This window comes from Balaenoptera musculus, chromosome 5 (assembly GCF_009873245.2).
Source record: "Balaenoptera musculus isolate JJ_BM4_2016_0621 chromosome 5, mBalMus1.pri.v3, whole genome shotgun sequence".
In the NCBI taxonomy this organism is placed as follows: domain Eukaryota; kingdom Metazoa; phylum Chordata; class Mammalia; order Artiodactyla; family Balaenopteridae; genus Balaenoptera; species Balaenoptera musculus.
The window spans coordinates 46,385,178-46,401,477 of NC_045789.1; the positions used below are offsets into that span (position 1 = coordinate 46,385,178).

General features: G+C 39.4%; 1 protein-coding gene across 5 annotated transcripts in view; it reads right to left on the reverse strand.

The window, feature by feature from the left end:
* FRAS1 (Fraser extracellular matrix complex subunit 1) overlaps positions 1 to 16,300 on the reverse strand; it is a 445,822-nt gene that overhangs the window by 260,183 nt on the left and 169,339 nt on the right. For all 5 annotated transcript variants that reach the window (XM_036852337.1, XM_036852339.1, XM_036852338.1 and 2 more), the window contains exons 4-6: positions 13,516 to 13,608; positions 3,011 to 3,170; positions 1,161 to 1,294 (exon numbers count right to left, since the gene is read on the reverse strand). In XM_036852337.1, the coding sequence (XP_036708232.1) occupies positions 1,161 to 1,294; positions 3,011 to 3,170; positions 13,516 to 13,608 (387 nt within the window). The remainder of the gene's footprint in view (positions 1 to 1,160; positions 1,295 to 3,010; positions 3,171 to 13,515; positions 13,609 to 16,300) is intronic.

Here is a 16,300-nt window from a genome sequence, read left to right on the forward strand (position 1 = left end):
AAGGTTCACAATGGAGTGTTTCCTCTATCCATTCTCCCACCTCCCTTACTGTAATGGTGGCAAACTGCTTAATTAACCTTCTTACACAAGGGGACTAAAGCCTGGAATGTGTAAATCAAAATGCCCCAACACTACAATATCTTCTGAATGTAAGATATTATGCAACTCTACCAAGAAGCTCATTTGTAATCTGAAAGCTAGGACAAGACTCTGTGATGAATTGAGAGGTGTGACATGTGTGCAGTAGTTTCTGTAGTGTGGGTAATACAATCTAGTCTTTCAATTGATACATTTTCCCTTTATTTGGCATTTAGCATTTCTTGCCTAATTGCATTTTGTCTGCCTTTAAAAATATTGCCCAATTGTCACAGTGTGCCATGTTACTGATTTTGTTTTATTTGACACAAAGTACTGCTCTGTATCAACTGAATGTTGGCTTCCAGCTTTTTCTTAGATCAAAAAATGAGCTATTTTTCAACTGGAGGCAAACTCCTTCCATGGTTATCTGTCAACTGCTAAGAAACATCCATAGGAGCTACTGGAAGAAGAAAACACTATAAAATACCATGTACACCAAATTTATTTGCAATTGATTTTCTATTGTAAATCTGTGTGAAGAGCCTAATGTTTTGAAAATCAGATCAGCTTTAAATGAAGAACAAGGTCCCCCTATTTTAAACCTCCCTGGAGAAAATCCTTTGATAATTTGAATCACTATCTAATAAAAATTAAATAAGGTACATCTGGATAATCAGGTTCAAAGACATGTATACATCTTTAAAAAGCGGACTATACCTATGCATTGAAAAACAATAACAATCCTGGTCATCTTACTGAATTTTCCAGATGTTTAGCTTCACATTTTTGGAACATCTGCAACTAGAGTTTGGCAGCTTCTTTATGTGTACCCTGAAGGCTCAGTTTCATTATGTAACAATTAGCCTAAATGGCTGGTAATTAGACCTATCTGTAGCATCTAAGGGTAAAAGAAATCTCTCAGCGGTGGTCTCCAAAAGTATAAGGAAAATAAAACAGCCTTTGCTTCTTAGTTCTCAGTACTTCCGAGGTCTGCCTGACAAAATCTCAGAAGAGACTCCCAAGTTCCTGAACAGTGAAGTTAACAGTCTGTGAAGGATCCATTCTGAGGCTGTCTTCCTTACCTGGTTACAAAACAGAGGATGACACTGAGCTGCGAAGCACTGGGCGACCCCGTTTCTACACACACACTTGGCGCACCGACTCAATGGCCAGTCCTCGCCATCCTGAAACACACGGCCTTCGTAGGAACAGGGTTCTGGAAGGTCAGAGCAATAAGGATTACCGGGGGGATTGCACTTGCTGATCCCAGGGCTGCCTGCATGCGTGCGGCCAGTGCAGTCACACAGGGCCCTGTGCTCAGGGGCGCAGTGCGAACAACGGGGCCCCGTGCTTGGGGTATTGCTCTGCAGTCACTGTATGCAGTTCTTAACTTTCTCTCTGAGTTTCATAAGTGAAATCTGGTGCAACGGGTAGCATGTGCGACAGGTAGCATGTGCTAGGGGTTTGGGGTCTCACTCATGCATGGCCCTACTTCCCCGCTGCCTCCTTGCCTTCTGGGTTCTCAGGAGCCTGACCCCAAATCCATGCCCAGTGAAAGCTGCCACCCTCCAACCATAGCAGGGACCTGGGTGTGGGTACCTGGGGAGTTCATGTACCCTAAGCACCAAGTAGCGGGGGGACGCAGGGTACCTGTTGAGGGGGGGGTCTTACCCACCCAGCAAATATCCCCGTGCCTTAGGGAGTGTGACATGAATAATAAATTAAAAACAGGACAGGTTGCAAAAACCACGGAAGAAAATAAAAGCTTTTTCCCCCTGCTCTTTGAACAAGGGGCCCTGCATTTTTATTATGCACCCAGTAAATTACAGAGTTGGTGCTAGCTGATCCTCTAATCTCTCCAGGCAAAATGCTCCCAATAGATCTTTCTCATGGACAGCCAACAAGAAAGCACCCTAAAATGTAAGAAAGGAGCCCACAAACCCAGACAGCCCACTCTCTACCCCATCCCTAAACTCTGTTGTTGGAGTATTTTTACTTGTAGGGTTATTTGGCCCAAAGCAGCTGCCCGTCCTTTTCTGGTGGATGACATCTGAAATGCATGAGGAATGCATTCTACTTTCATCCTTCCCTAACCATACTTTTTAATCCCCAGAAGGGTTCTCCAGGGTAAACAGTTGCCAGGAATGGAATAACTGGGGATCAGAAAGAAACCAGAGGTCTTTTTAAAGAGAAAAGGCAAGGATAGAGTGTAGCTTCCAGGTGCTATTTAAAAAGAGTAATTTTACCTATTATACACCAGGAGAGAATATAATACAGAAATGGCAATAATTCATATTTATCATGAAGCAAACACTACTTAATTATAAAAATGGACAGGGACATATATCGCTAAAATGTAATAAAAGGGTATGTGGTCCAAGCATGGATTCTGGAAGCACGCCCTTGGCTTGCTGAGCCATGCCTTTGTTTGCAGGCAGGCATAATCTCCACAGCAAAGAGGCCATAAAGACAAATGAAATACCTGCTCCCTACTTGGTGTGTTTTGGAGAAAGATGTTATGTCAACTGAAAGACCAGCCAGCAGAATTAGTGGTAGTGTTACTACATGGAGAAGTGATTTGTTCTTTCTTCTCTCCACCGAGAGGCAGGAGGAACTATTAATACCTTGGCCTTATGCAATCACAGCAAAGGGTCTTGTCCTTCCTGCCTTTCCTTCTTAGGAGCTATGAACACAGAGGGATTGCATCTGGCCAAGGCAAAATAATAAATCAGAGAGTCTCAGAATCTCAAGTTTGGAATGGAGCTCAGTCTCTGCAACATCGCTTCTGCCATGTGCAAGGCTACACCTTGGTTCCAATAAGGAATGGGGTTAGGGATCTCTGTACCACACTGAGCAAGAAAGAGAAGAGCTGGGATGTCACCAGGTAGACCTCAAAGGCAAAGAGGGTCTCTCTCTACAAGCTCATACTCACTCCCAGGGCCCACACAGACTGGGCAGCAGCTCCCTTCAGGGATGAATTCCAGCTCCTGGTGTCCACACAACAGTGGTGGGCATGGTCGGGAACTGCATCGGACTTCCCCATGACTGCAAGAGCACACACTGCACAGGGACGAGGCCCACTCTGTCCCATGCTGTGCGTTAGGGAAAAAAAAAAAAAAAAAAAGAGAAGAAAATTATTGTCAGAATATAGGTTTTCATTTGACCAAACAGAAACAAGCCTTCTCTTAAACAAATGAAGGATGGAGCTCAGGAGAGATGGAAGAAGGCTCTAGGCTTGCAAGGCTGAGACCAGGGTTTGCAATATTCCAAGTCAGAGACCAATTTTAAAATTGAGTTGTATTTTTCCTTTTTTATCCCTAAAATTTTACATTTGAAAATTTCAGAAAAGCACAAAAATAAAATAAGAATGACCCCAATCCCATCATTTAAAAAATTCTATGAAGACCAAAGTAAAATATGCACACATACACGTATATCTACTGAATTCTTTATAATAGTTATATTATTTTCAATATAGCTCTCACTCTGTATTATGCTTTTTTTTTGGCCTTTACTTTTTACCCTGATGAGTTCCCATATTTGTGTTCTCTCTCTCTCTCTCCCTCCCCCCACCCCTCTTTCTCTCTCTCCCGTTCCAGTGATCTTATTGTCCCAGGGAACCCGTCATAGCCAGCAGGAGGCACCTGGTTCAAATTGTAGAGCAAACTAATTCCTGGCGAGGGTGTGCATCTACACACACAGAATGTCCCTAGCCCACTTTAGGCTGGGATACAACATTCCCAAAGCTGGCACTGTATCGGTGATCTAACAGATCTATGTTTTGAGTTATATGATTTACTAAGCACCAAAAGTATCTAAATGAGCCACTCTCAGATGTGATGCAGAGTGAGGGCAGGGGTAAACCCTGAATGTAAAAAGCTACAAGTATGTTGATTGCTTGGGGAAGTAGCTGTCAAAATACATTATGTTCTCAATGGCAGAGTGGAATGATGGTGGCCTTTTTAAAAATGTATGAAAAAAAATGAGCTTAATCCATAAAGTTTTCCTCTTATAACATTTTCTTAAATATCGTATTCCTTTGCCTCTATTAAATGTAGCATATGAGGATATCTGATTCAGCACAAATCATATATAGACTTCTATTAAAAACATCACACACACCCAGTGCTCAGTCATCTAAATATAATCTGGGGATTTCAACTGTATCACTGAGAAGCATAGAAAATAAACAGCCTCTTGCTTCTCCTCAAGCCAGCATCCAGAATAATTATTCACCTCTCTCAAACACAAAAGGACTCTGTCTTACTTAAACAAGTCACTGCTCCTTTATTCTGCAAATTGTTGCCAGGTTGCAAGCATGCCAAGTCTGATATTTTGGAATTACTAATAACCTGTGCTACTATTGTAACAATAATAGTAATAGGTAGTCACGGTCATCCAATTATTTGGGAACCAAGTCCTCACCTTACCATCATGAAAATTACTTTCTTTAGGTGGACTTACTGGGAGTACAAGAGGGCAGAAATGCAAGGAATGCACTGAGTTGGATGAACCAAGGATTTCCTTGGATGCATGCATGTTCTCAGATCCAGGCTCAGCCCTCCCTGCCTTGGGGACTATGAGAGTGATGTAATCTTTCTAGATCTCAGCTTCCTGGTCTAGAAAACTTAAATGGTATGATGATATCTTGTGCACTTTGTTATTGTAAAGGTTAAATGAGGCAGTTGTTAAAGAGCCAGCAAGGGGAGTGGCAGGTAGGAGGTGCTCAATCCTCTCCCTTCTCTCCACTGCATGAGTCCATGGTCTTCCTACTCCTTTTCACACCTATGGGCTGACTGTGATCACGGCAACAGACTTGGATGCCAAGGCCAAGTCCTCTCCTATCAATTTTTACTTCTTCTATAATTAAATATAAAATTTCAAATTTAGTGTAGCATATAAATGGGCAAGTCCACAACTTGCTAATAAACTATTGGCTAATAAAAGATAGCAGGCAATTGACCTTTATGCTTTGAAAGGCCTAAGCATAAAAGCAAAGGAAGAAATTGTAAGAGAAAAATTAATAGGTTCTGATGAGTTAAAATTTTAAAAGTCTGTCAAATATACATTATAAAAAAAATTTAAAAGGCAAATGACAAACTGATTTTTAAAAACAGCAAATTATACTAATTAGAATTATACTCCACTATATAAAATCATTTGCAAGCAATAAGAAAAGACTGGAGGCAAGATCAAGATGGTAGAGTAGGAAGATTCTGAGCTCACCTCCTCCCATGGAGGCACCAAAATTACAACTACATAAATTGTAAAATCAACTAAAACTACAATTAGTAGTTAAGGAATATACAAAGTAAAAAGATGTAAAACATGACATTAAAAACATAAAACATGTAGGGGGGAGTAAAAATGTAGTGCCTTTAGAATGTGTTCAAACTTAAGTAACTATCAGCTTAAAACCAACAGCCACATATATATATATATCAATCAATATATATGAACCTTAATGTAACCACAAACCAAAAATCTACAATAGATACACAAAAAATAGAAAGAAACTCATCAAACTACAAGGGAAGAGACTAAAAGAAGAAGAAAGGAACAAAGAAGTACCCAAAATAACCAGAAAACAATTAACTAAATAGCAACAAGTACATACTTACCAATAATCACTTTAAATGTAAATGGAATAAATGCTTCAATCAAAAGACATAGAGTGAATAGATTAAAAAAAAAGACCCATTTATATGCTGCATTCAAGAGACTCACTTCAGATCTAAAAACACACATAGCCTGAAAGGGAAAGGATAGAAAAAGATATTCCATGCAAATGGAAATGAAAAGAAAGCTGGAGTAGCAATACTCTGATCAGACAAAACAGACTTTAAAACAAAGACTACAATAAAAAAATAAATGTGGTCATTACATAATAATAAAGAAAACAATCCAATTTACAATTGCATCAAAAAGAATAAAATACCTAGGAATAAATTTAACTAAGGAAGTGAATGTCCTGTACTCTAAAAACTAAAAGACATCAATGAAAAAAATTGAAAGAGAAATGGAAAGGTATGCTGTGCTCATGCTATGGAAGAATTAATATTGTTAGAATGTTCATATCACCCAAAGTAATCTACAGATTCAACTCAATCTCTATCAAAATACTCGGGGTATTTCTCACAGAACTGTAACAAATAGTTCTAAAATTTGTATGGAACCACAAAAGACTCCAAATAGCTGAAGCCATCTTGAGTAAGAAGAACAAAGCTGGCAGTATCACACTCCCTGATTTCAAACTATACTACAAAGCTATAGTAAGCAAAACAGTATGGGGCTGGCATAAAAACAGACACATAGGTCAGTGGAACAGAATAGAGAGCCCAGAAATAAGGTCACCACTTGTGGTCAATTAATCTACGACAAAGAAGGCAAGAATATACAATAGAGAAAGGATGACCTCTTCAATAAGTGATGCTGGAAAAACTGGACAGCTACATGTAAAAGAATAAAACTATACCATTTTCTTATACCATATACAAAAATAAACTCAAAATGGATTAGAGACTTAAATATAAGACCTGAAATCATAAAATTCCTAGAAGAAAACATAGGTTGTACGCTCTTTGACATGGGTCTTAGCAATATTTTTTTGTTCTGTCTCCTCAGGCAAGGGAAACAAAAGCAAAAATAAACAAATGGGGCTACATCAAACTAAAAAGCGTTTGCACAGTGAAGGAAACCTCCACAAAATGAAAAGGCAGCCCACTGAATGGGAGAAAATATTTGCAAATGATACATCTGTAAGGGGTTAATATCCAAAATATAAAAAGAACACATACAACTCAATTAAAAAAAAAAGTCCAATTAAAAAATGGGCAGAGGACCTGAATATTCATTTTTCCAAAGATGACATAAAGATGGCCAACAGGACCACGAAAAGATGCTCAACATCACTAGTCACCACTAGTTATCAGGGAAATACAAATCAAAACGACAGTGAGATATCACCTCATACCTGTCAGAATGGCTATTATCAAAAAGACAAGAAATAACAAGTGTTGGCAAGGATGTAAAGAAAAGGGAACCCACATGTAATGTTGGTGGGAATGTAAATTGATATAGTCACTTGGAAAACAGTATGGAGATTTAATTTTTGAGGAAAAATAAAAAATAGAACTACCATATGATCCAGTAATTCCACTTCTGAGTATTTATCTGAAGAAAACAAAAACACTAATTCAAAAAGATATATGCACCCCAATGTTCATTGGAACATTATTTGTAATAGCCAAGATATGGAAGCAACCTAGTGTCCATCAAGAGATGAATGGATAAAGAAGATGTCACACACACACACACACACACACACAAACAAAGGAATATTACTCAGCCATAAAAAATGAAATTTTGCCGTTTGCAAAAATATGGATGGACCTAGAGGATATTATGCTTAGTGAAATAAGTCTGACAGAGAAAGACAAATATTGTATGACTTCACTTATATATGGAATCTAAAAAACAAAACAAAAGAATAAACAAAACCAAACGAAAACAGGCTCAGATACAGAGAACAAGCAGGTGGTTATCAGAGCGGAGGGGATATGTGGGGGTGAAATAGGTGAAGGGGAGTAAGAGGTACAAACTTCCAGTTATAAAATAAATAACTCATGGGGATGTAATGTACAGCATGGAGACTATAGTCAATAATATTGTAATAACTTTGTATGATAACAGACGGTAGCTAGACTCATGGTGGTGATCATTTCATGATGTATAAAAATATTGAATCACTATGTTGTGCACCTGAAACTAATATTATATTGTAAGTCAACTATACCTCAATTTAAAGAAAAAGAAAAAATATCCCAATGGAAAAAAAAAGCAACAAGCTTATGGAATATTCAACTTTATTAACTGCAAAGAAATATTATTTAAAATAAAATTAGATAATATCTTTTAATATCAGATATGGAAAGTGTTTAAAATTCATAGTAGCTATTGTCAGTGAAGCTGCAATGGAGTGGAATTCTCCTACACAGAACCTTCTCTCATGATAGCACCTGGAACAACTCAGCCAGGCAGGGCCTACGCTAGGTAATCAGACCTGAAAAGAAGCTATACTATCCGTGATAGTCCCACTGGGTTTATCATTAGACACAGACAACTTAAAATTGAATTTTAATGACCACAGATGTCACAGCTTCAATACTCAAAATCTTTAGATGCTTTGACCTACTAATTTCACTTTTAAGAAGTTATCTGGAGAAAATGATCAATGACACACCAAAAAGTTTAAATACAAGGAATTCCACCTCATTGTTCCTCATTGCGAAATTGGAAATATTTTAGTGAATATTGGAAGCTACCCAAGTGCCTAATAATAGGAAATCATGTTCTCCAAGAGTATGCTGGGGAACTATTTACAACATGATGTTATATAAAAAAGCAAGATATAAACTGTATACATAGTATAATTACAATTATGTAAAAACATGTTTCTCTATCTATCTATCTATCCATCCATCCATATTCACTGCCAGCTCCCCCCTCCGCCCCCAACAAAAAAAAACCTGAGGAAGCAATAGTGGTTTTCATAGCTTGGAGATTACTAGTGGATTTTTTTCTGCTTGCATACTTTTCTATTTTCCAAATTTTCACCAATAAACAAATATTCATTTTAGTCATCAGAGAGCAAAGTACTGTTTAAAATATCTAATGAATCATTTACATATCTTAAATAAAGTAAAATTTGAAAGCTGCTTATAAAACAACTTGAAGTGAATGTCTTTATTCTATTAAAAGTTAGGAGATTGCTTCTAAACATCTAGACGTTTCATTAAAACAAGAGCTTGTTTTTGTCACTACTGAGAAACACTAACTGTCATTTCTTAAACATTTGCAATCATACCACCTCTCAGACGAGGCCACAAAAATTAATTATAATAACTTGTCAATCACCAAAGTTTTCTCAACTGTAAAATGAGAGGGCTGTATTAACTAATCTCTTCGGTACCTTCAAGCTCTCTAATGATGTGAATCTATTATCTGACTCAAGAGACATAAAATTAAGCAAGGGATTCTCCCTTCACAATAAGCTTGAGAATTATGGGAATAACAAAGAACATTCGTCAGGGTGACTCCACTCTTGATGTCAAAGCCACGGAAGCCCAGACAGTGATCCAAAGTGCACAGAATGATGGAACGGAAGTATTCTCACCTCTCTCTTTGAGAAAAGTCACATGAGTCCCCTCCATTTTCATCTCCTACTCTTATCCCTAAATCAGTGACACCTCTCTCCGCAGAGGGAGAGCAGAGATCAAGGGGTTTGGTACATGCTGATAGATAGATAGATAGATAGATAGATAGATAGATAGATAGATAGATAGATGACAGGTAGATATTTTTAAATTTCACAGTGTTTTCTATACTCATTTACAAAAGCTGTATTTTTTTTTTAATTTTATTTATTTATTTATTTATTTATTTATTTATTTATTTATGGCTGTGTTGGGTCTCCGCTTCTGTGCGAGGGCTTTCTCCAGTTGTGGCAAGTGGGGGCCACTCTTCATCACGGTGCGCGGGCCTCTCACTATCGCGGCCTCTCTTGTTGCGGATGGAGCACAGGCTCCAGATGCGCAGGCTCAGCAATTGTGGCTCACGGGCTTAGTCGCTCCGTGGCATGTGGGATCTTCCCAGACCAGGGCTCGAACCCGTGTCCCCTGCATTGGCAGGCAGACTCTCAACCACTGCGCCACCAGGGAAGCCCAAAAGCTGTATTTTTTATGAGCATTGTAACAAGCAAAGAAAGCTCTGTAAAATCAAGAAATAATACATACACAAAACAATGCTTCCACAAGACCTGTGTTGTAGCTGTGCCATCTTAATACCATTAATACCTTTTGAAATCATGTGATTTTGACACTGGCCAAAAGCACATTCTGCAGACAATATCTTATATATATTCTTCTGCATAGCCAAATAACGTCGGCTTGGCTGTTGACGTAAGTCCAAAGGAAAGAAAAGGTCATAAAGTATTTGCCTGGCTTACTGACAGAACAAAAAACTAATTTTTCTTCCTATAATTTGTTCCTGTTATGATGTTATACATCCAGAATACTAAATACCTGGGGATGTTCCAGGCATATTGTAATTACATCCTCTACTTTGAAGAGACCAAGGCTGCAGAACTCAGTATTCATTTCTTGCCTCACACGTATAAATTAGTTCTCCTTTCAGCCTCACAGGCAGGCGAAGCAAGCAGACCTCTCCCTCCACACTCCTGTATTCAATCAGATGCGGCCGCTAGGGCATTACCACCTACCACTTTCTTTTTCAGTGAATCTCCAAGCACCATCTTCTAAGACATGACATTATCTGGTGCTGAGACTAAATTAGTAAAGAGGAAAAGAAAGGGGTTAAAGGTCCTTTCTCCTCCCTTTCACAGGCTAATTTGTGGGGAAAAGAACAGGGAAAACGCATTCCAATACTCTTTAGGAAAACACATTTCAGGCTTGTCTCCCTAACTGGTTGGCAAGGTTGGGCTAATTTGAAAGGACAGCTAATTTGAAAGGATAGCTTTGGGAGGTCATGGATGAAATAGTCACCCAAATGCTGGCTGTAATAAGCCCATGCAAAACTTAAATAACCTGGTCAGCCAAAAGGCTCAAGTGTTTTCCTCACTCCAGAGAAGATGTGGGGACTTGTCTTGACTTGCTGGAACGTCAGCTGTACAAGGTGCTGCCCACAATGCCAGCAAAAGAGGTCCCCTCATGAGGCGAGGCTGTTTATTAAAGGTGGCGTCTTCATGCCGCCCTGAGCTCAACCCACCTTTGACTTTCCTTCTCTTCAATTTTATTCTCTGGGGACGGCATCACTTTAACAGACGCCCCTCCCACCACACTTGCTCTATCCTAAAGCCTCTTCGAAATCTCCCTTTCAGGGGAAAGCTTCCACTTCACCATTCCAAAGCTCTTAAAGCGCCAGGCTATTTTATAACTACTGGGAGAGAGTCTCCATAACTCGTCCTACGGGATGCAAGCCAGAGGCTAAAGAGAGAGGATTACGCTGTTCAGCGGGAGAGGAAGGTGCTCTGGAAACTGCTTCCCAAGCAAGCCAAGGGGGCAAAACAGAAAAGGCTCCAAGATTCAGGAAAAAACCTAGTGATGCAAGTGACAAGGGGAGATTCAGACCCAACCCAGACAAGCATTTAACCCACTCAAGGAAATGAATAGTATTAAGAAAAATTTGGCAAGAATCTAAAAAGGTGAAGAAAGAGAGGAAAGAAGAACAGGAAGACAAGAAACATGATCGTTTTCACTTTATTAAGACTAAAATTTGAGGATTTTGTCTCAACTTAAAAAAAAAAATCATTCTTCTGTTTCTATTTGAAGAAGTAGACCACTAGAGATTTTTTTCCCTTCAAACTACAATTCCTGAAATTCAGCCTTTTTCTCAGTTACATCAAGTACCAGAAATATAATGATAACACTTTCAGGGGAGTACATTCTGAAAGTTGCATATGGGAAAACAAGGCATGGACATGCTCTTACCCAGTTTAGAGCTTACCATGTACTGTGTCAGAGCCGAAGGGGTGAATTGCAAGGGAGGCAGGGAGAAGAAGGAGTTTCTAAACTCTTCCAGAAAAAGTAGGAGACCAAGCGGATTTCTAATTAACCCATCAGCAGATCTGTGGTCCCTGAACAGCCCCGCCACACAGGTTAGTTGGTCCAAGACCAACATGCCCTTGGGACAAGGACATGGATAAGCTGGAGAAGGGATTTACTCATTGTTTCAGTCCTGATGTTTATTGAGCACCTACTCTGGGAAAAGTTCACCAGGTTAGGTGGGAGGCAAGGAGGCTCACTATGAAGGTAGACAAAATATTGTCAATGTTCTCAGAAATCTTAATTCAAGGTAAGAAGATTGCACATGCGCATGAACATAACACGAGCAAGCAAATGACAAGTGTCATTAGAGTGGCCATGCAGAGTCATTGAACTCTGATGTCTCATGTCCCTGGAACCACCTCTTATTTGAGATGTCTGTTGTTCCCCCAGATCCTGGCCTTATTTTGGATCCTAGGGCTCTTTCACTTGAAAGATTCAGCTTGAGGTTTTTGACCTTGAACCACACACCTGTTCCAACCATTAAGAACTGGCGTTAATTCCATCACCAATCTGCCCTTCGGCACTTTACATTTCACAAGGGATCCTCTTGTGTGGCGTGTGAAGTTTCCATCACCCTACATAATGCAGACTGAATCAAGCAGCACAAGGTGATACATGGTATGAAGGCACAGATCCTGCTTGGGTATCATTCAGCAATACATTGTGCAGAAGTGAAAGAGTGGCTTCCTCAGGTAATGTGGAGACAGTGGCTTAAGTGAGGTGATCCTGTCCCACGGGGAAAGTGCACTGTACTCACTGAGTTTTAGGTACACACACTGAATAGCAGCCTAGAGCAGGTATATCAAATCCGGCTAACCTATGCTCTCTCCTGAATGGGTAGAGACACTAACTTGGGGAAAGTTTTGTATCAGGTGGAAGATGAAGATTAAAGCAAAGAGCCTCTTTCTAACACATTCAACTTCACCTGCTGCCTCGGGGGAGCATGTAGGCATGAGTGGAGATGAATTGTAGCCATCCCATTTTCATACTTTCTACTATAAACCTTGCAATAGTCCTTTTAAATCAGTATTTAATATCTCTAAATTAATCCCACAGGATCTGGAATGAGAAAGTATAATAAAAGAACTTCAGGGTTGATTTCTAGTACTGTGGTTCTAAATGGGGGGAGGTGAGCCTTTTCATTTTGCACCCTAGGGGAAATGTGGCCATGCCTACAGACATTTCTGGTTGTCAGGAATTCAGAGGATACTAAATGGTGGGTAGAGGCTAGAGATGCCGCTAACCGTTCTATAATGCAGAGGATGGTCCTCACGACAAAGCCTAAAGTGTTAATAGTGCTGAAGTTTAGAGACTCCGCCCTGAATGAGGAGCAAAAGACCAGGGCCCTAGGCCAGGTTATACCACTTATTGGTAATATATGGGGCAAGTAACTTATAGTCTTTGCAATTCCACTTTTCCATCTTTAACACAGGAGTAATAACATCTGCTCTACTCACCTACTCAGGGTTGTTTATAAAATCAAGTGAAAAACATGTATGTGGTACACAAAGGCAAGGTGGCCCTTTTATTATTCAGCATTACAACTTCTTCGTCATCAACATTCTCAAACTACTCTTTATACAGACACGACTGCAATTGACAAATATTTACGTGGGTCTATGGAATAAATGGGACAATTTTAATCTTATTCAAGAAACCTAAATGCCCACGGAAAGTCAAATAAGCTTGAGGTCCTCCACAGTCCAAACAAAGGGGAAAAAAGTCCTCTCTTGTCAGCACAAATTTAGCACTCAGCTTTACCTTGTCAATGATCTACAGACACTGAATCAACCATGGGTCAGAAAATACTTACCGTGTGAATTTTCTTTTCATGATGGCAAGATCCAGGAGTCCTCAGCACACACTCAGGGCAGCATTGGTTGGCGGGTATTTGAAGCACTTCCCCCTGAGCATTTAAAAACAGCTCAGCGTAAAATAGCAGCAACGAACAGTCACTTCAGATTCACTAACTCTCATGAGTTTCCATGGGTGACAACAATAAACAGGATAAACAGAATACACTAACAAAAAGGATTCTCTCTGTCAAGATGAGCTTCTCTCGAAGATAAAATGAACCCCCTTGTGAAAGTAATTTCCTTGAAAACTGTCTACATCTTTTTACATGTAATGAAGTGAAGAATTTTATTCACTAGAAATGCTCCATCTGAGTGTCACAGCAGAAAAGCAGTAGGGGTGAGATAAGAGCTCTATTTCCCTAGAACAGAGAAGAGAAGACTTGGGCGGGGGTGGCCACAGAGCTGGCAGGTCTTCTAACATCCTACAGATGCCTGATGGAGCCAGCAGGGGGGGAGCTAAAGTTCTAATGTTCACTTTTACCTGGGACACAGAGTGGCAAAGCACAAGGGGCACGTGACTGAAGGACAGAGCTGGGAGAGGAAATAGCATGGCTGTGGAGGTATCACATGTACCGTGGGGAGCTGGATAGAATTCCTGGGCTCCAATAAAGATCTACATTGTTTATCAGGGTTTCTATAATTGCAATTGTGTTTCCTATCAATACGTGACACTATCAAGGGAATGGGCCTCCACGGGATACCTTAGGATTTATTGGGAAGTTGTCATATGTTAACTAACCATCTATTTGCCACTGTGAAGGATCTGTTTATCCAAGATTATTAAAACTATGGCACATACATGTGTCTTTGGGGCCCAATCCTTCTATTAGACCCTCTGACTCAACCTGCTCTTCCACTTACCATTTCCTCAAGTCCAGAGATGTGGCAGAACGGGTAATTAGTGATTTTGATCAAAAATGGTAGGAGATCCTGAATTAACCAGGAAATCATGACTTATCCACAGAATAAAAGTTTACAAAGAATTCAGCTGGTAGATTGAAAAAATTATGTATGTCTTAATGTTTCTTTGTTATTTGGGGCTGTTTCCATTAAAAAGAATTGTACCTACAAGAGAGTGTCAATTGTACATAACTACATCCTCAAGAGTGGGTGGGAAATGGGACTACTATTTCACAACTGTTAATCCACCAAACAGATAAATACATCAGTAACAGTGATCACCAAATTCTTATTTGCTTAATAAAGGATAAAACTTATATGATATGGGATTTTATAAAATTGTACATATGGCACAACATTAATGACTATTCACAAAAGTGCCCTCTGAACCCCAAGTAGAACCTACACTTGTCTAACTTCCACTAAGATAGTAAATATAGAAAATACATTAACCTAATTTCCACTAAGCGTCCAGATAGAAAATGAGATAATCCAAGTGTTGTTTGTATTCTAATATGGAAGCAGGGAGCGAGGGAGAGAGGCAGGCAAAATTAAGGACTTCAAGAGATATTTTGTGCCCCCAAATTAGTTGTCTTTGATTTATATAAAAACTGGTCTTCAGATTTGGCCCTCAAAACTCATTTTATAGATATGATATTCTTTATTTGTGAGTGGATGTTCCCTATCTTGCATCTACCTATTGTATTTCTGTTGGAACATGAAAGAGGTGATTTGGGGCTAAAGGAGGAGCAAAGAATTCTGAATGTGGCACTTGGAGAAAGAAAGACAGGGAGTTCTTGCTACCTAACCATGTAACCTTGCATAGCCTTGTGAGCTGTGGGCTGCAGGGAACACATAAGCCTATTGCCCTGCAGGCTTTGGACTGGGAGCGTTAGGAAGTGGCCACTTGGGCAAGAGACATCAATGAAGATTGCTTGCCTAGGATCTAGAGGAACCAACTAACAATAACGATGATGATCATGTGATAATTACAGCTAAAACTGAGTACTTAGAATAGCCAGGTACTCTTCTAAGCATATGTGTGTGTGTGTGTGTGTGTGTGTGTGTATACATATACATAGATGTATGTTGTGTATATATATATAATTTCTCACTACAGCTTGATTAAGGAAACACTATTCTTATCTGCATTGAAGTTTGCAGCCGAAACCCCACAATGTAATACAGTGCCCCTTTGCATTGCATTGTCCTCTTTGTATATATGTTATTCAGAGATCCTGAAGATTGGTTCTGACAGGACCGGGTTAGATAGTCAATGTTCTAAATACCTGTCGTTCTCTTTCTCTCTGACCTTATCTCTCTGTCTTTCTCTTATCATTCTCTTATCTCTCTTATCTTTCTCTGTCTCTGTCTCTCTCTCTGACCTTATTTATCTAACTCTATAGCTAGTTATTCTATATGGATATAGGATATGAATACAGAATGTATTATATATGGTTAATAGGATGAATAGATAGCTGATAGATAGATACAAATATCTAGCAGAACTACCATTGACACTTGGTTATTTCCAGTCAATCCATGAGCAAAACATACATTGTAAAAGGGCTTTTTAAAATTTTTTTAAAATGATAGGAACCCAAGTTACTATTAATAACAGTAATAATTTAGTTTAGGGTACAATGGTGATTCATTAACTTGTGCCATGAGCTAATGTAAGTGTACCCAGCAGATGCGAATAACAACACATGTTCCTGAGATACACAAGGAAAGACGTGGTGGAGTAGAAATTACACTGGCTCATGAGCCAGAGACTAAGATTCTTGTTATGGCTGTGCCACTGTCTAGCTCTGTATCTTTGAGCAAGCGACTAAACAACTA